The sequence below is a fragment of the Sciurus vulgaris genome (assembly GCF_902686455.1).
Source record: "Sciurus vulgaris genome assembly, chromosome: 17".
Lineage (NCBI taxonomy): Eukaryota > Metazoa > Chordata > Mammalia > Rodentia > Sciuridae > Sciurus > Sciurus vulgaris.
The window spans coordinates 52,650,302-52,669,368 of NC_136478.1; the positions used below are offsets into that span (position 1 = coordinate 52,650,302).

Below are 19,067 nucleotides of genomic sequence, written 5' to 3' on the forward strand. Positions count from 1 at the left end.
TCTACATAGATCCCCAAAGCCCCTGATGTTTCTCAGACATCTCTCCTCCCTGCCGGTTGTTCAGGGGTCTCAGTGGTCAGTAATTTCTGTCTTCCACAGATCTTTTACAGAAATCCTAAATCCCCTCGAATTCTCCACTAGTTCCCAATAATTGTTCTCCATGGCCCATCAAAGACCACGTCACCTCTTCCCTCCCCTCAGTCCCTCTACACATCATGGCCCCTCTTAGACACTTGAAACCCTTCCGAGCACCTCTTTGCGAACGTTCGCACCCCCTACAGACATCCTATTAGATTTCCATCGATTGCACTCAAACTCCTACGGACCTCAATCCCTTTGTGGCAGTTGCCCACGCGCGGCTCACTGCGCATGTCCCACGGGTTCTGACGGTTAAGTAACTGTCGCTATCTTGCCATGCCCCGCCACCCTCTTGAGTGAGCCTTCTAGGTCCCTTCTGTGATTCCCTAGGCCTTAGGGCTAACTCAGAATTTTACTTTTCAACTCCGAACTGCCGTCAGAGGGCAGCAGCCACCATTTGGCTGGGCAACTACAGGTCCCAGAAACACCCACTCCGAGCTGTGCGTGATGCGCCTGCAGGCTTTGCAAAGGGAGCAGAAGCGTGTCCCTGCTTTGCCTTCTGGATAACGTAGTCCGAAAAGGCTTTAGCGTTACCATCTGTCGCCGTTCTGTGTCCTCTGGGAATTTCAGTGAGGAACAGACCTAGCGGACAGGACTTCTTTAAGGCTTTAGAAAGGCTAGGACAGTTAGTATGAACACAGGCTTGGATTAAAGTGAAGCCCAGAGACTTCAGTTCCCACCATTCTCGAGGTGGGAGGGGCAGAGAGCGCTTTCATTCTCGTACCAAGCATTTCCGGGAGAGGGAAGGGTGGGGGGACACACACAAGAACTCTATTTCCCAGCGCCCTTTGGGGATGCTCTCCTTCCGGGTATTAATCAATACATGGAGCGACTCAACACGCGCACAAAGCCCTAAGCTACTTCTTATAGTCGTCTTCCTTGTTTTGGGTCATTCAGGATCCTGAAATTTAGGAAGCGCGAGAACGGGGGAAGAAAAAAATAGGGGTATAGGAGTTCAGGACATAAATCCTATCTCTTTAATACTCGGCTCGGCCTCCACATTGCTAGAAAAAGCTAGACTGTATCTGAAGACAAGTGCTCTTGAGAAAGAACTTTGTTTCCCAAACCCTTCTCGGGGACAGGGAGGGGCTTTTTTTCCTTCCTGATATGTGGTAACCTAGAACTGAGAGGTTCTTGAACTCTTTTTTTTTTTTTTTTTTTTTTTTGCAGCAGTCACAGACCGACTTGGATTCATTCTTGGTACTATGGGGGCGAGGAAGGAGGCGTAAGGTACTTCCCAGTCTTGTCAGAGAGCTGCCATCCTTAGCCTTTTACCCACACTATCCGGATGGTACCCATTGGACTCCACTTCCCAGCAAGCCTCTGAGTCTAGCCTCACAGAGTCAGGATCCGCTCTGGACAGTTCCCAGCATACTTCGGGCTCCTGGTAGATTACGCCCCCTCCGTTCATGGGGAGTCTGCCTTGAACTCCATTTCCCAGAAGACACTAGGGTTTGCTGTAGCAACTGCACTGAAGCCTTCGGCTACATTTCCCGAACGATTACATTTCCCAGCAGGGAATGCGGCTCAGTGTACCTGGCATGGGGAGCGCGTTGTCTACCCTACTTCTGGCCTATCTCTGGAACGGCGGTATCCACCTGGGACTTAAGGATCACCTGGGACTACATTTCCCGTGGTGCTTTGGGATCCACTTCACACCTGCAATGCGGTGAGGGCGTGGTGACAACTCCATTTCCCAGCTTGCCCTACGGCTGGAGGTCTGAAGGTTCACCGACGCCGACTAGATTTCCCAGAGGGCACCTGGTTCCGAGAGTCACAGCCAAAAGACTTAAGTGAGGCAACTGGACTCCGTTTCCCGGCGTGCTTCAGGACTGCACAACTCAAGTCATAGAGTGGCTGCGACTACATTTCTGAGGTATCCCTCGAGCCTTGCCGTTGCCGCAGTGGAGCAAGTGCGCGGTTCTATTTTCCAAATTAGAGGGTCCGCCTTCGGCACAGTTGACGGACGGATTTTCCAGGATTTTATTTCCGGACGTGCTGCGCGACCCGTCATCCCCGCCGTGTACTCTGAGGCCTTTGCGGACTCCATTTCCCGGCGTGCCACGCGGGCTTCTGTGCCTGCCGAGGGCGGCGACGGCGGCGCCGTGGGCAGGCGGACTTCATCTCCCGGCGTGCCCCGCGGCGGGCGCTGGGCCGGAGCCGGAGCCCGAGCGGCGCGGCCTGGAAGAGGCCGGAGCCCCGGGGAGGCGGCGGCAGCGGCAGCGGCGGGGGCAGCCCGGGCAGCCCGAGCCCCGCGACCTGGGCCTGCGCTCGGCGCCATGAGCGGCGGCGGGCCTTCGGGAGGCGGCCCTGGGGGCTCGGGCCGGGCGCGAACCAGCTCGTTCGCGGAACCAGGCGGCGGAGGCGGAGGCGGTGGCGGTGGCCCTGGGGGCTCGGCCTCTGGCCCAGGCGGCACTGGCGGTGGGAAGGCGTCGGTCGGTGCCATGGGTGGGGGCGTGGGACCCTCGAGCTCCGGGGGTGGCCCCAGCGGCAGCGGCGGAACAGGCAGCGGTGGCCCCGGCGGCCCCGGCGCGGGCACTAGCTTCCCGCCGCCCGGAGTGAAGCTGGGCCGTGAGTACTAGGGGACCCCGTGTGGGATGGTGATCTGTTTCCCTAGCTCTGTAAACGTCGTTCGGGTTCTTTCACATACCCACATAGGAGTTCGAGGTCACTGTGCTTTTACAGTCTGGAATTGAGTTCTCTCTCTCCCAGAGAAAGAGGTTTAGGGGTTACCATCACTTACAGTTTACATTCAGAGAAACAGGGTTCACAAGTTCTCATTCTTCTAGTAACAAGGTCTTGGATCCTTGAGCCTTAAAAATAGATCTGAAGTTGCCATCTATTAGAGAACAAGATCAGAGGTCATAGTCGCTTGCAAATGGGAATCTAGGATTATTGCTCCCTAAGACAACATGAATAAGGTCACCACAGTACCCCCCAACACAAAAAAGGGGGATCTGCATTTTCTCTCCTTCAGAAGATGGGGATTTGGACTGAACATCTCTTAGAATTAGGGATTTGTGGTTACTGTGTCCCCAAAGAACAGGGCCAGGTTTAAAACAAGGCCTGACATCATTATCCACTGAAAATATGTAGGGCTTTACCTCAATGGTGGCAATTAATAATTGTTACTTTTGCTTAGAAGTAAGAACAGCTTGAGAATTAGCATACCTTAGCATACCAAATCCATTGTCACTATTCTTAAAAAAAAAAAAAAAAAAGGGAAGTGGAGGTGGGTCACAACTCCTCATAAAATATGGATCTAAGATAACTCTTTAATCATTTTGGAGTATGGTATCATTAGTTCTGAAAAAAATAGCAAGGTAGTGTTATCTCCTTCTAAGAGAAGGTGTCACTGTCCCTTCAAAATGGATTTGGTTCAGTTTTCCAAAGGGAAGGGATAACTCCCCTAGGTATGGTACCAAGTTGTGTTGCCATTAAGAAAACAGGAATTGGGAAGCAGATCTTTCCTTCAGAGACATGAGGCCAGACTAGCCCTACTGAAGAGAGAGATCAGGTTCTCCATTCTCACATTTGTTCTACTCTGGATCACACAGATGAAGAGATCAGGTCAGTGCCTGTTCTACTGCAAAGTATTTGGCAGGGACATTTATCCCCAAAGTGCCAGGAGAGTACATTCATTTCTGTCACCAAGAACCAGCTTCTCCAGGAGGATTTAAAGCTCACTATTCTCCAGGCTGTGAAAATGCTTTCCCTAAGTAAAAGTACTTCAGGGTTTCTTCACCCTTTAGTGGAAAATGTAAGGTCATGATTATAGGAGGGGCTGGAGAACAGTGGTCCCACAGTAGTTGAATTCAACATCTGGGGGTGTTGCTATCTCCCAATACCAGTGATTAGCTACTTTCTAGAAGGAGAAATTAGAGGATGCCAACCCTTGAACAATAAAGAGGTTTAGGTGTCATTGTCCTCTCACATGGGAGGAGACAGGATTTAGGGATACTTGAAGGGAAGAGGGCTAAGGTCAGTAGGTGGTGGTGGTGGAGTTCCCAGCAGCCACTTTCCTCAGAGAGTGAGAAGGGACAAAGAAGCACCAGTGAGCTTTTTGCAGATTTCCCTCCCTCCCACAGCTCGGGGATGGAGTGATGCGAGAGGGGAAAGGTCAGTGGATTGTGTGTCCCCTTTGTTCCCCAGGTGACAGCGGGAAGGTGACCACAGTGGTAGCCACTGTAGGCCAAGGCCCAGAGCGCTCCCAAGAGGTGGCTTACACAGACATCAAAGTGATTGGCAATGGCTCCTTTGGGGTTGTATACCAGGCACGGCTGGCAGATACAAGGGAACTGGTGGCCATAAAGAAGGTTCTTCAGGACAAGAGGTTCAAGGTAGCTTGTGGGGAATGGAGATGTGGTTGGGAACTGGGCATGACTGGTGAGAGTACCCAGCAGCAGTGCTGGAGCCTGGGTTTTCAAGGGGGACTTGAGCAGGGGCCAGAGGAGAAGGGTAAGGAAGGGAAGTGTGTGGAAGATGGGAAACCTGGATTCTAGGACAGACAGCTGACATTTATTGGGCATTTATTTAATATAAGATAGACAAGTTCTTGTTTATCTCTTTAAGGGTAGGTGCTATTGTTATTTCCTTTTTTTTTTCCCCCCAGTATTGGGGATTGAACCCATTCATTATTCATTTATTTTTGACAACAGGGATTGAACCCAAGGGCACTTAACCACTGAGCAACATTCCCAGCCCATTTTATTTTATTTTATTTTATTTTATTTTATTTTATTTTATTTTATTTTATTTTATTTTGAGAAAGGATCTCACTAAGTTGCTTAGGGCCTTGGTAAGTTGCTGAGGCTGGCTTTGAACTTGCTATCCTCCTGCCTTAGTTTCCTGAGTAGCTGGGATTATAGGCATGCACCACCTCCCCTGGGTATTGTTATTCCCATTCTAAGTAAGCAGAAATGAAATTTATAAGTATCCACATCAAGAGTAGCATCTCCTCTGATACCCAAGCCCTTCACTGTAAACAGCTGTTTACACTTCTTCCCAGAGGTGAAAGGAAATAGCAAAGCTGATGCTGGTGGCTCTGAAGGTTGCCCTCTGTCCAGGTATTTGGCCAGTGCAAGATAGAATCCAACCTGTGCTGTGCTCACTAAACCACTTGTCTCGATGTGGAACTTTGTGCCTCCTGAGAAAAGAGGGCCCTTTTTCACGAATGCAGAAGCTAGCAGAGGCCCAGGAAACAGGGAGGAGATGGAAGTGGAGGGATAATTGGTGTTTGGATGACTGGAATTTGGAGCCTAGACTAAGTCTGGATGTGAGAGAACTGAACCTCAACCAGGGCCTGGGTCTCAGTAGTGAGAACTTTCTGGGAGGAGGAGCTCAAGGGTGTCAGACAGAACTTAATTAGAATCGAGTTCATAAATAGGAGGGATCTAGGGGTAGGGAGCTCAGAGGCCCTAGAGAGGAATAAAGAATTGGGGAAAATGCTGTGACTGGGCCACCTGGGAAGAGGCCGAGATGTGGATCAGAAAATAAGGATTAGATGTTTGGGTTCTGGGACTGAGGATCCAATCTAGAGTTCAAGGTCTCCAGTGCTTCCAGGGGAAGCAGTTGGGAATGTGGGTACCAGGGTGACTGGATGACCACCACTAATCTATTGCTAGTGCTATGTATGGTGGTACCATATGGCCACCTCATCGACTTTTTCAGAGAAGACTGAGAACTGGCTTTTTATAAGTGAAGTAATTTAATTTTTATCTATTTATTTACAGTGCTAAGGATGGAACTGGGCCTTGTACTTGCTAGGCAAGCACTCCACCTCTGAGCACCTTTTTTTTTTTTTTGTGGTGGTGGTACCAAGGGTGCTTTACCCCACTGAGCTACACCCTAGTCCTCTTATTTTTAGACAGGGTCTCACTAAGTTTCTTAGGGGCTTGCTAAATTGCTGAGACTGCCTCGAACTGTCTTCCTGCCTCAGCCTTCCAGGTTGCTAGGATTACAGGCATGTACCACCACCCCCTGTAACCCTTGACTTTTAAATGTCAGCAATAAGTTGAAAATGTTTTAAAAGAAAGTGGGCTGAAGAAAACACATCAGTAGTCTGGGATTAACCCACAAGCTTTCAGCTTATGTGTGAGGGGAAGGGGCTGGGGGTAAGGATTACAGGACGCCCCCTCCTAGGGGCCTTAAAACTTGGTGGGACTCAGGGAGCAACTTCCTGCTGTGCTGGCAGGAGTGGGAGTTGAGCTGAGGTGATGGTGTGAGGGAAGGGAGACAGAGGTTGGTTGTATTGAGATTCTCTCCCTTTGCCCCCAAGAACCGAGAGCTGCAGATTATGCGTAAGCTGGACCACTGCAATATTGTGAGGCTGCGGTACTTTTTCTACTCCAGTGGGGAGAAGGTGAGACCTTGGGATGCTAGGGGTGAGTGTGTGGCCTCACCTTGCCTCCATTGTCTTGCCTGCCTTTTCCATGAGGTCCAGTCCTTCCCTTGCTGTTCCCTGTACACTTTGCTTTCTCCCTTCTTCACTCTTAACCTCACAATGTCTCACACGTCTCCTTTGCTCTCTACAGAAAGATGAGCTTTACCTAAATCTGGTGCTGGAATACGTGCCCGAGACAGTGTACCGGGTGGCTCGCCATTTCACCAAGGCCAAGTTGACCATCCCTATCATCTATGTCAAGGTAGGAAGACAGCAGGTTGCTGAGGTTCAGGCCCACAAAACCAGCAACTCTGGAGCTTCCTGTCTTCTGTGTATTTCCTCATCCTCCAAGTTTATGTTGATCTCTTGAGGTCCCATGTTCCTTGCCTCTGTCCCCATACCCTTCAGCTGGAGTTCACCAAACTAAGGCAAGGGCTGACTGACTTAGGAAAGCAACTTGACCAGGGAGCTAGGAGGCTACAAGGTACCTGCTTAGATCCACACTGGGAGCCCAGTAGCCCCAGTAGGACTGGGGTTAGTGGGGACCAAGAACACAGATGGGGAGCTGCTGAGGTCAGAGTCTAGGCCTTTGGAGTCTGATCTGGGCAGCTGGGAAGGACTTAGGTTTGTGATTGTAGGAAGTCTAGTGTCCACCACGGAGGCAGGCATGCATCTGCCTGTATCTTGTGCAGGATTATTTCCACATCTGGCACTGTACCCTGGGTGTTATGGATACTCTGAATGAATGAATTAATGAATGAATGAAAGAGGGATGATATGGAGGACAGGCTGCTACATTGGGAGGTGGGTGGGTTCCTTTGCTGGTGGTCACTCAGGCCCAGCTTCTTCTCCCTCTGGCTTTAAGCACACTATACCAGTGCCAACATGGGCAGTACCCATGGTTGCTGCTGCTGGATTTCACCTGGGAGGGGAATTCTCTGGTTGGGTAAAGTTGTGCTGATACTCTCTGAACACTGGGCCCAGTGCTGAACAATTCCAGAAGCTCAGGTGACTGAGACCCTGGCCTTTCCCTTGAAGAGCTCTCTGGTGGGGATGATGGATACTGTCCAGGAAACTGGAAACAAGCTGCTGCCGTACTAGAGGGATCACAGGGAATTCTGGAAATAGGCAACATGGCTTGGGGCTGAGAAGGATTAAGGTGGACTTCTGGGAAGAGATCTGGTGCAGGGAGAAGCAGCAGCCTCTGTGCTATCTCTGGGACAAAAGAGGAGGGGACTCAAAATGCGTGTTGTGTAGTGAAGAAATCGAGCAGTTAGTACATACCAGACAGTGGCCTAGATTTGGGAAAGCAGAGTGATTGGAACCCAAAGGTCCCTGTTCTCTTGGCACTTAGATTCTAGTCAGTGTGTAGAGAGAGGCAGGAAGATTGAGCTGGAGGTGGGGGTGGCTCGTGGGTGGTTTTGACTGTCGGATGGAGGAGGCTGAGCCCTTAGAGAGCCAATGGTTTCTGGTGAGGAGGAAGCTGAGTTTGTAGCTCCCCAGCCTACTTTATGACAAGGCCTTCTGATGTGTCTGTCTTACTCATCAGGCTTCTGCCAGGGGGTGTGATTACCTCAGTAGTTCTCAAAATGTGGTCCAGGGACCAGCATCAGCTCTAGAGGGCTTCTTGCAGATGCCCCAGCCTGAGGTCACAGAATTTCAAACTCTAGGAGCATGGCCCAGCAGTCTGTTTTAACAAGTCCTTCAAGTGATTATGCTGCACACTAAAGTTTGAGAACCAAAAGTCTCAAACATGGGTTTCCTGAGGCTGTGGATTAGCCAGCAGGAAGAGTGGCTTGGAAGAGCTCTTTATGCTGAGACAGTGGACCAGTGGTGTGCTGTGTGGGGAAGAGCTGGGTTGGAGTTCAGCTTTCCTCTGCCTGCCCCAGGTATACATGTACCAGCTTTTCCGGAGCTTGGCCTACATCCACTCCCAGGGTGTGTGTCACCGTGACATCAAGCCCCAGAACCTGCTGGTGGACCCCGACACTGCTGTCCTCAAGCTCTGTGATTTTGGCAGGTGGGCCTGACCTTGGTGTGTTGGGTGGCTCAATGGGCAAGAGGGGGCCTCATCCTTTGGTTTGTGTTTACTCTTGCCCATCTCTTTCCACAGTGCAAAGCAGTTGGTCCGGGGGGAGCCCAATGTCTCCTACATCTGTTCTCGCTACTACCGGGCCCCGGAGCTCATCTTTGGAGCCACTGATTATACCTCGTCCATCGGTCAGTTATGGGCTGGGGAATGACAGTCTTGCAAGTTTTAGGTTCTTTCTGTGTGCTGTGTGCCAGACTTGGTGATAAAAGCTTAATCTCTGTTCTTTTACCCAGTCCTCAATCTTAGGCTGATATGTCTCATGCTCATACTAGACAAGCAACCTAAGCCTGGGAGGTGTGAGCCCCCCTGCTTGCAGTTGCATTGCTGGGACTGGGCAGGGCTGGGATTTGAAAGCTGACCTGACCCCAGAGTCCATCCCAGTTCTGGAACCTCCCAGTTAGCCTTCTGTTCTCAGCTGGAGGGAAGGAGTCGTCAGTGACTTTGGAGAAAACTGACAGGCAAGACTTTCCCACCTTTAGGGTGTAGCCTGCTCCCAGGGCCTCTGTGTCCTTCTCTGTTGGTGGGGATGGCAATGCCACCTACCTGGCATGAGAGGAAGGCTGAAATGAGGGAATGAGCATGGGAAGGTTTGAAAGAGAACATCAAAATGTAGTAGGGACTATGTGGTCCTCAGATGTGAATTGGTGTGGTGGGATCAAGGTACAGATCAGGGAGGGGTGAGAGGACCAGACTACAGCCCTTCACATAAGCAACACAGAGGTTGGGAGGTAAAAAGGCAGTTCAGGATTTAAGACTTTTAAATGTAAGACCTTTTGATAGACTTAGGCCTAGTTTGGTCTGTCTTCCCAGGCTAGAGGTAAAGAAAGGGCTCCTTGGGGTTACTGAGCCGAGACAATGAGGACTGGAAGCACACCTAGACTGGAAGGTGCAGCTAAATTGGGTAGACTTGGAGATTCAAGGTCAGGATTAAATGTTCCTAAGTTGTGTATGACCTTGGGCCAGGTACTTCCTCTTTGACCTGAGAAAATGGGGCTCTTTGACACCTCGCAAAATGGCCATGTTTGCAAGGGGATGACCTTGGCCCTGCCTGCATAGGCCTGAACCTCCCCCATTCCCCTTCAGATGTGTGGTCAGCTGGCTGCGTACTGGCTGAGCTCCTCCTCGGCCAGCCCATCTTCCCTGGGGACAGTGGGGTGGACCAGCTGGTGGAAATCATCAAGGTGAGGGCAGGGTCAGGGAGGGTAGGGGGTGGGGATTAGGGATAGGGGTTCTTGTCTCAGACCTTTCCCTTTCCCTGCAGGTACTGGGAACACCAACCCGGGAACAAATCCGAGAGATGAACCCCAACTACACGGAGTTCAAGTTCCCCCAGATTAAAGCTCACCCCTGGACAAAGGTAGGAACTCAGGCAGTATGGCTGAAGGGTGGGTCCCCTTGGAGGCCAACTGGTTTGGGCAACCTTGCTTCATAATCACTGGGAGGATTTAAAGTTATCCAGGGAGTAAGTCAATAACTTTCATCAGATTTCAAAGTTTATGGTATTGTAAAAGTTGAGGACCCACAGGGAAATTCAAGAATCTCATTCTTATGGCAAGGAAACTGAGGCTCACAGCAGATCTCATGGAGTCACAGGATCTGGGCTGGCTGCCCACTCAAAACAGACTGACTTCCTCTTGGTGGTTGTGCCTCAGTTTTCATATTTGGAAGTTCAGGTCTATGGGAAGCAGGTGGTTGTATCTGCGAGGGGTGTGGTACTCTGGCGCCTGGGGCACCTCTCACCCTCATGACCCCAAGACCCTATCCTCAGGTGTTCAAATCTCGGACACCACCCGAGGCCATCGCGCTCTGCTCAAGCCTGCTGGAGTACACGCCGTCCTCGAGGCTGTCCCCACTAGAGGCCTGCGCCCACAGCTTCTTTGATGAACTGCGATGTCTCGGAACCCAGCTCCCCAACAATCGCCCGCTTCCCCCCCTCTTCAACTTCAGTCCTGGTGGTGAGGGCACAGCTTGGGAATCTGTGGAGCTGGAGGGGCAGCCGAGATGTGGAGAAGAACTTTGTGTTGCAGACAGGGTGGGGCTCTATGGGGGGTAGGAGGCAGGCCTTGGGCTCAGGAAGATGTCCCCCAAATTGAGTGAGAGCCATAGCTGCCTCAGCAGCTCTCCACCATCTATCTTTTGGTAGACTTTTTCCAGTTTTACATTTAAAGAGTTTTGTGGCTAACAGTGTCCACAAACTGATCTTGTTTGGTGCCCAGTTATAAAACCTAACTGGGTTTCCAGATGTCTTGCCCTGCCTCCTCCTTGACCAGGCTTATCAATTCCTGTCTTTAGAACTCTCCATCCAACCGTCTCTCAATGCCATTCTCATCCCTCCTCACTTGAGGTCCCCGGCGGGCACTACTTCCCTCACCCCATCCTCACAAGGTAAGTTGGGGGGCCATCTGCTGAGGGCTAGAGTAGCAGTTGTGAGCCTGGGGGTGAGGTAGGACCGTTCTCACAGTCCTCGAGTGTCCTGTAGGTATTTTTAAGTTGGTGACATTTTGATAGCATAGAAAGAACATTTCACAACATGTCGGCAACCCTTTAAAGTACTGTTACCTGCATTTATGTTCAAATCCTCACTGGAGAACCAAAGAAATGTATTTGGCCTGAACAAAGTTGTTGCTCACATTTGAAAATGGGACATTTTGGGTTAAAATCCAGGTTTCCTCTTTCTCTTGGGGTAGAAAATCAGAAGGAGCAGCAGTGGGCTATGAACCAAAGCTGCATCCAGTTGCCCCTTCCTGTGGAGAGCTTAGCTCTCTGGTATGAGGCACTCATTTGTCAAGCTGGCCTTTTGGTATTTTGAATTTGCAACCATGGACCTAAAGTGGCAGCTTTTAGCTTTTAATGTAGCATCTTAAATTGAGTTCCTACTCTTGGGAGGGTGGTCCTCAAAGGCAAAGCCTAACTCCTTCCCTCCCCTTCCTTCAGCTTTAACTGAGACTCAGACCGGCCCAGACTGGCAGGCGCCTGATGCCACACCTACCCTCACTAACTCTTCCTGAGGGCCCCACCAACTACCCTTCCACGTCCATCTGGGAGCTCCAAGTGGGGCTGGGAAGGGGGGCCATAGCCCATCAAGCTCCTGCCCTGGCTGGGGATCTAGACTAGAGGGCAGAGGTAAATGAGTCCCTATCCCCACCTCTAGTCCCTCCCTCACCAGCCTCACCCCTGTGGTGGGCTTTTTAAGAGGATTTTAACTGGTAGCGGGGAGGGTAGAAGGAAGGAAGGACAGGGGGTTGGGGGCATGAGGACCTCCTACCCCCTTGGCCCCCTCTCCTACCCCTAAGCCTCCACCTCTTCCAACCCCCCTCCCCTCCTGTGTCCCTTGTAAATAGAACCAGCCCAACCCATCTCCTCTTCCCTTCCCTGGCCCCCGGGTGTAAATAGATTGTTATAATTTTTTTCTTAAAGAAAAACGTCGATTCGCACCATCCAACTTGGCCCCGCCCCCTCCTACAGCTGTATCTCCCCTCCTGTCCTCTGCTCCCAAGGCCTTCTCCCTCTTCTCCCCACCCTGGAGGGCCAGGGGAGTGGAGAGAGCTCCTGATGTCTTAGTTTCCACAGTAAGGTTTGCCTGTGTACAGACCTCCGTTCAATAAATTATTGGCATGAAAACCTGCTTCCTGCCTGGCTACCTGTTTCTGCCAAAGTGACGGGGGTGCTTGGACAGCCATCTGGGATCAGGAGTATGCTGGGTCTGAGGCAGGGGATCATTGGGAGGCACGAGTCCCTAGCTCAGATACCCAGCCTTCCTGCACCTTAGTGCTTCCCTCTGCCTATGCTCCTGGGAGGAGCCTTGCCTCCTGACCCAGCACAAATCATTGCTTTTGCTGAGGGAGGGAGGGATTAGCATCCCCAGTGAACCCTCTCAGAGGTCAAGGCTACAGAACTCAAGTGGCAAAATCAAGAATTAAACAAGTCTCAGCCCAGGCTGCCTACTACTTCAGGGACTAGGAGAGACATTGTATGATGAGTTACTCAGGCCAAAACAGCCTGCCTGTAGACTCTTGGTGGCACAATTATGGACAGGGTCAGAACCCTAGTGGATTCCCAAGGCTTTGTTTCCATGTTTTCAGCAGGGCACCTAACTACTCTACCCCTCGGGATATTGGAAAATGACAACCCTGGGAAGGTTGGGTGGAGAGCTTGGCTTCCTCTTAACTTTTAAAATATGTTGGGGCCAGAGGGTGGGGGCCATGAGCAGAAGGAAATGGTGTCTTCTCTACATGGTGCCAAGCAATGAGTATGAGCAGGAGACTCCAGAAGGAAAAGGGGTCTAGTGAGAAGCAGCTACATGTTCTCTGCTGGATTCTACTTGGGAACGTAAGGAAGAGTTCTGGACATATCCCAGGAGTGCCAGGACGGTTCCCATGGGCTCTGAGAGCTGTGTATATCTGCCCTAGGGGTATCTTTATACTATCCAGGCCAGACCTTGTATCAACCATGCTCAATACCATCTTGGATTTCACCTTGTTTGTAAATTGGACACAGACCATTACATGATCAAAGGGGGAGGCCTTGGCTTCCTGGGACCCCCTTCCTCCCCAGTGGCTGGCCCCCTGCTCCGATGGCTTCTGCTCAGCTCTGCCCCCATCCTCTCCATGCTAGACCACTGTCACCCACCCACTCACCTCACTCTGATCCCAAGGAGACCTGACACCCTGTTATGACACCTTTCCCCCAACTATATACACTACCTTGAACTACTGAGCCCAACTTCTAAGGCCTACCTAGCCCTACCTGTGGGACAACTCTCAGTGCCAGTTGCATTTTCCACCTTCCCAAGCACCCTGGTCTACAGAAGCCTGGGGGAGTGTGCCCTATTGACCTGTTGTCACCCCTGTCTGTTCAAGGAGCAAAGGACTGTTATCCCAGCTTTTGAAAACACTGGAGATTCCTTTCTGCTCCAAGACTTTTTATTTTTTCAAGATCTCCTCAAATCTCAACTGCTCAATAACACTAGATTATTTTTCCTCCAATTAGAATGAATCCACTGACCTCAGGCCTTGCGTGGGTTTCATGTCTCAATCACTCAAAACCATACTGGTCACAGACTGCTTAAAGGAACTGCCTGGGTTCCAGTCTCACAATACCTCTGCCTAGATGTGAGACCACGGGCAAGTCTATTCTCAGTTGTATCTTGGTAACAGGGATGGGACTGAGACCCCTCTCAGACCCGCAGGGGTCATTCCGTACAGTGCTAAGTGTGGCGCCTACCATGGCCAGGCAGTCAAGTGTTCAGTTACGTAGTTGTGAATAATTGGACAGTCTCCATATATACCAAGAATTCACTCTTGCAGTGCCATCTGCCTGGAATGTTTGTTTCCTCTTCTATTGAAAGATTCCTACTTTTTCTTCAAGGACTACTTCCTCTAAGAAGTCTCTCACTTTTGATCTCTCATGGAGTTTCTCTACTCTGGGATACTACTGTCCCTGCACATCCCAATGTTCCATCACAGTCCAGGGAATTCTAAGGCCTAATTTATGTCTGGCCCTCAGTACTGCCCAGCACATGGAAAGGAGGCCTTAGGAGACAGGCTGAATGAACCAGTGAGACACACTACAGAGCAAGCTGTCTGTACTCAGATTCCTCTGACCAGACCAAGCATGCCTCCTGAGGGGACAGCAATGTCTGACTCATTGCTGGGTCCCCTGCAGCACTTAGTCTGAGCTGAGTACCCAGGTACCTAAAGATTCCCTTCTACATTGTCAAAATTGAGATGAAGTAAGCCCAGCGAAGTCAACTATTTTCCACCAGGCAGAACTAAGACCTGGGTGCCTAAAGTCCAGGGAAGGCTAAGAATGAGGATTGGAAGAGGTATATGAGTGCCCAGCACAGACTTGGCACACAGTTGGTGCTCAGTAAAGGTTACCTGATATTGCTGGACACCAACATGATGCAGTGCAAAGAACCTTGGCAAACCCCATTTTGCAACATAGCAGGGTGACCTGGGAGAAATCAGCACATCTTAGAGCTTCAGCTTCCCCTCAGGTAGAGAAAGGGTGACAAAAGAAATCTGGCAGGACTGTTCTGAGGAGTCAGTGGATAGAAGAGGCCAGGTGGAGCCCGGAACATATTTAAGTGCCAGACTGGCTTGTCAGAGGGGTGGTCCTCTTCTCCCCAGAGATACCCATGCTCATTGTTGCAAGCAAACCCCTTTATTGCTGCATTCTGGCTGTGTCACACAAAAGCTGTGTCCAACTGTAACAGCCCACTTGCTTCACTGGCTCCCAGTGCAGCTTGGCACAGCTGCAGTGTGTCCTCAAGTGCCAGTGGCTGGGATGTCTCAATGATGGCGATGGTCTCCCCAAGCTCTGTGCACATAATAGTCTGCTGAGGCTCAGGGGCTGGGGGGAGGGTGGGAGATGGTGATCTGGGAGGCTGCAGTGACATAGACCGGGCTCGGGCATGCACCCGCTGATGCAGCCGCAGGCCTGCCATGGCACGGAACCAGCGGCCGCAGGTTCCACAGTAATAGGGGCTCTTATTGTAGAGACCAGTGATGGGGAGACGGGGGGCACGAGCAAAGGCAACTGGCCGCAAGTGCAGCCGCCGGTGTTGCTGTAGGTTGGAGCTCTGTGTAAAGCGCTTGCCACAGTCCAGGCACTGGTAAGGACGCACACCAGTATGGGTCAGCTGATGGCGGCTGAGGTTGGCCAAAGAAGCAAATGTTTTGCCACACGAGTGGCACTGGAAGGGCCTCTCACCTGTGTGCGTCCGCAAGTGGTTGCGCACGTGGACCAGCTTCTTAAAGCCCTTGCCACAAACCCCACAGCGGTGCCGCCTTTCAGGAGGCCCATGGACAGCACGCCGGTGCCGGGAGAGCCGGGAGGCTGAGGCAAAAGACTTGGAGCACTGTGGGCAGGGCAGCTGGGCAGGTGGGGCAGGGGCTGGGGGTGGGGGCGGGGGTGGGGGTGTGGGCTCAGCTGGAGCTGGGGAGGCTGTTGCTGCAGTGGTGGGGGCCCCGCTTTTCCCAGCATGAGTGCGCCGGTGGTAGAGGAACTTAGTCATGTTGCTGAACGTCTTGCCACAGCGACAGCGATGCAATGGGTTGGCAGTGTGGGCCCGCCGGTGGGCCACCAATGTGAGCTCTGTGCCAAAGCCACGGCCACAGTCCACACAGAGGTAGCGGGCTTCCCCACGGTGCAGCCGCAGGTGTTGCTCGAGTGAAGCTGCCTTCTTGAAGACCTTGGAGCAGGTTGTACACTCGTGTGTGCCACCCACGTGGGCCCGCCCGTGAGCCAGCAGCCGGTTTGCAGAGCTGAAGCTCCGCTGACATTGGCTGCAGTGAAAGGGGTAGGTGGCTGATGCTGGGCCACGAGATGCTCGCCGGTGTTGCCGGCGAGCCCCTGAGGAGGTACAGTGTTGGGGACAATCTCCACAGCCCTGGGCTTGGCTAACTGTGGTCTTGTCACCTCCTATAGCATCATCAGCAACCTCTGTAGCTGCTTCCTCCTCATCCTCTGTCTCTTCATCATCATCATCTTCATCCTCCTCGCCTTCCTCCTCCTCCTCTAAGCCATTTCGCTCTTCTTTCTCCAGAGAGTCAAAGTGAGTGCCCTGATGCTCCAAGAACTCCTCAGGAGTGGCACAGAGGGCGGAACACTCAGGACACTCATAGGGCTCCATCTTGACTTCAGGTGGCAGTGGAGGTGGAGGCAGTGGTGTTGGGGCATGCAAAGGAGATGGCACTAGTGGCTCAGCTGTTGTAGCAGGAAGGTGCTGGGCCTTGCGATGAGCCACCCACAGTTCAGGTGAGGGGAAGAGTTCGTGGCAGTCCCCACACTGGTACTGGATCTGGCTTGCAGACTCCCGGAGGTGGGCATCCTGGTGTGCTAGTAGCTCATTGGGGGAAAGGATAAGCTGGCTGCATTCGCCACACTGGAAAGGTCCCTCCTCAGTGCCTGGCATCAACTCTGGCTCCAGGACAGTGTCCTGTGTGGTCAGCGCCTCCTCCTCTAACACAGCAGGCACATGTTGCTCCTGGTGTGAGAGGACTTCCTCCAGTGTGTTATAGAGGCTGCCACACTCAGAGCACATGAACTGGTGGTGCTGGAAGAAGAGGGATGAGGCAAGGGCCTCCCCAGATGTCATTTCATTCACTTCTGTTGCCATCTCGGCCATCTCCCCTGATATAGGTGTTGACATCTCCATTGCCCCTGATGACTGTGTTGGCATTTCAGCAACCTCAGCCACCACCTCTGCCATTGTGGAAAAGGCAGTGCCTGGAGAAAGAGAGTTAGGAGCCAGTGACATGCTGGGAATCGAGGGGAGGGGAGACTTCTCAGGAATTCCCTTGCTCATCCCATTACTCACCAGCCTCTATTAATCAACAAGTCTTAATCCAATGTTTATGCCTCAGTCTTTGGTGATTCTGTGACTCTGAAGCCTACTGCAGTCCAAAGCAGCCTGGTATCTGCAGGAGAAAGACAGCACTCAGTCTGGTTTCTGATGTTGCGCTCCTCTTCCAGAGGCCTAGTGACACCCTTGCTTAGAACACACATCTTCTCTGGCCTCTCAGCCTTTGCTTGTGCAGTTTCCTCTTTGTGCAATACCTTTCCTCCTCCTCTTACATATGCACAGCAAGATACAGCAACGTGTTTATAAAAGCATGGGCCCAGGAACCAGACTGCTCTTGGCTTGAAATCTGAGCTCCACTGCTTACTTCCTCTCTGTGAGATTTTCCTTACCTGTAAAATGGGGCTAAAAGTAGTACTGACCACAAAGTCCCTGGTACTTGATAAAGGTTAGCTAGAATGATTAAGTTCTCCAGAAAAGTTGTTTTTGGACTCTTAAGTTTCTGAGGCTGCTATTTCCTCTGCTAAGGAAGTTTCTCATTCTCTTGTCCAGCACATTCCTACTGCACAACTCCTTTGTAAAGGTTCAACTGACATCTTTACATTCTCAGGATGATGGCCACTCTTGCCTACTCTGGATTCCCTTGGTATCCTGTGCTACCTCTATCAGAGCAAATATGAACTTGGGATAGCATCTGAGTTCCTCACAGGAGAGAGCACTTGGAGGCAGTGTAGGTCTGATACACTGGGGGTAGGGGTGGGAAGTCACCAACAAAGTGCTGACCAGGAACAGGGACTTTAACTTTCAACTTGCCTCTATGTGTCCCATCTCCTTTTCTCCAGGCCCCTTTACACAGCAGGGGCTCATAGTCCCATTCAGCTAATAACTCCCCCCTCCCAGGCCTAGGAGCTAATCTCCTGAATATAATCTCCACTTTTTAAATCTTTTCTTCACACCTCATCAATTCATACTAGTGAGCAGGTGGAGTTCAGCTTATAGTTCTCACATGTAAAAGTTGCTCATGGTAAGTTCCCAGAGGGCAGGGATTTTAGCCTGTTCATCATTAAGGTATTGCCAGTGCTAAGAACAATGCCCAGCGAACAGTAGGCACACGGTAGATATTTAATGCATCAATAGCTTCCCCAAAGGAAGTGAAATCCTGGGAGTTTAACCATCTCTATGCATATTTCACTTTTACAAGACTATCATTCTACCATGAATTCCCATAATACATATCCCCAAACAGGGCCATTCAGTTGGTGCTCAATAAATGCTCCCTGAACAAATGATTCAGTAAATGCCCAAGAGCTAAACTTTCCATATCTACCTATTCCATATCCCTAATTTTTGAGTTGCCAGGGTCCTGTACACAACAGCCATTTCATAAAGGATCTTCCTGGAAACAGTCAACCAGGGAGTGCAGAGTTCTAGTTTTCCTTGTTTACAACCCCACTCAGAGTACTCTCTTAGAGCTAGGCCCAGAGCCTGTTACAAGGCTCATATAAAGTAGGCATCCAATAAATGTCTCTCTAGAAGGTGGCCCAGGGGACCTGAAATTTGCACTTTCCTTATCTTCATTCCTCTTTCCTATTCTTGGACTGTAAACTACTGGGGTGAGGAATGGAGGCTTTAGGAACAGTAGATCCATAAATCCTTCCAGGAAAGAATCCACCGGGGGCCTGAAAGTTCAACTTTCCTGTTACACAACATTTTTCTCCTACCGGACTCATCTAGGCAGGCTAACTCCCTATGGGGCGTGTGGGCATGAGAGCGAGCTCAAGAGTAGGGTCCTGCACCCTGCAGGAGCTCCACCAACGCCTCCAGGGAACACAGGAAAGAGCGCTCTCCTTCAACCCTGTTCTGCTCCCGCCCTAGCGCAGGCCCCAAGGCTCTTCCACCCCTCGTGTCCCCTTCGTTCTCCCACCACCCTCTCCGTATGCCCAGCGCTCTCTTCCCCGCCCACCCCGCGGCGCCCTCACCCATCTCTCTTGTCTCCAGTAGCCCCTGCCGCTCTTGACACAGACCCTCGGCTCCAGGCGTGTGGGACCCCTCACTATCCACACCTCCCATTGGGCGGCGCCCTTACCCGTGGTAGCCAATCAGAGCCGGCAGCGCGGGGCACGCGCCCTTGCGCCTGCGTATTGTCGTTC

General features: G+C 51.5%; 2 protein-coding genes across 2 annotated transcripts; one reads left to right on the top strand and one right to left on the bottom strand.

Annotated features, from left to right (window-relative positions):
* Positions 1-1,894: 1,894 nt before the first annotated feature.
* On the top strand, positions 1,895-12,238 carry GSK3A (glycogen synthase kinase 3 alpha). The gene is made up of 11 exons (XM_079118449.1): positions 1,895-2,709; positions 4,291-4,478; positions 6,416-6,499; positions 6,672-6,782; positions 8,410-8,540; positions 8,634-8,740; positions 9,696-9,793; positions 9,874-9,969; positions 10,381-10,567; positions 10,905-10,997; positions 11,547-12,238. The coding sequence occupies exons 1-11, from the start codon at positions 2,418-2,420 to the stop codon at positions 11,618-11,620; spliced, it is 1,461 nt and encodes a 486-aa protein (XP_078974575.1). The 5' UTR covers positions 1,895-2,417; the 3' UTR covers positions 11,621-12,238.
* On the bottom strand, positions 12,032-18,935 carry ZNF526 (zinc finger protein 526). The gene is made up of 3 exons (XM_079118447.1): positions 18,897-18,935; positions 16,936-17,035; positions 12,032-16,844 (listed from the first exon to the last, which is right to left on the bottom strand). The coding sequence occupies exon 3, from the start codon at positions 16,825-16,827 to the stop codon at positions 14,800-14,802; it is 2,028 nt and encodes a 675-aa protein (XP_078974573.1). The 5' UTR covers positions 16,828-16,844; positions 16,936-17,035; positions 18,897-18,935; the 3' UTR covers positions 12,032-14,799.
* Positions 18,936-19,067: the final 132 nt, after the last annotated feature.

Excerpts from the sequence above, each read along its gene's own strand:
- ZNF526 (XM_079118447.1), bottom strand. The coding sequence starts at position 16,827 with ATGGCAGAGGTGGTGGCTGAGGTTGCTGAAATGCCAACACAGTCATCA.
- GSK3A (XM_079118449.1), top strand. The coding sequence starts at position 2,418 with ATGAGCGGCGGCGGGCCTTCGGGAGGCGGCCCTGGGGGCTCGGGCCGG. Across the intron at positions 10,568-10,904 it reads CTTCAACTTCAGTCCTGGTG|AACTCTCCATCCAACCGTCT; the intron begins GTGAGGGCACAG and ends TCCTGTCTTTAG. Across the intron at positions 10,998-11,546 it reads CCTCACCCCATCCTCACAAG|CTTTAACTGAGACTCAGACC; the intron begins GTAAGTTGGGGG and ends CCCTTCCTTCAG.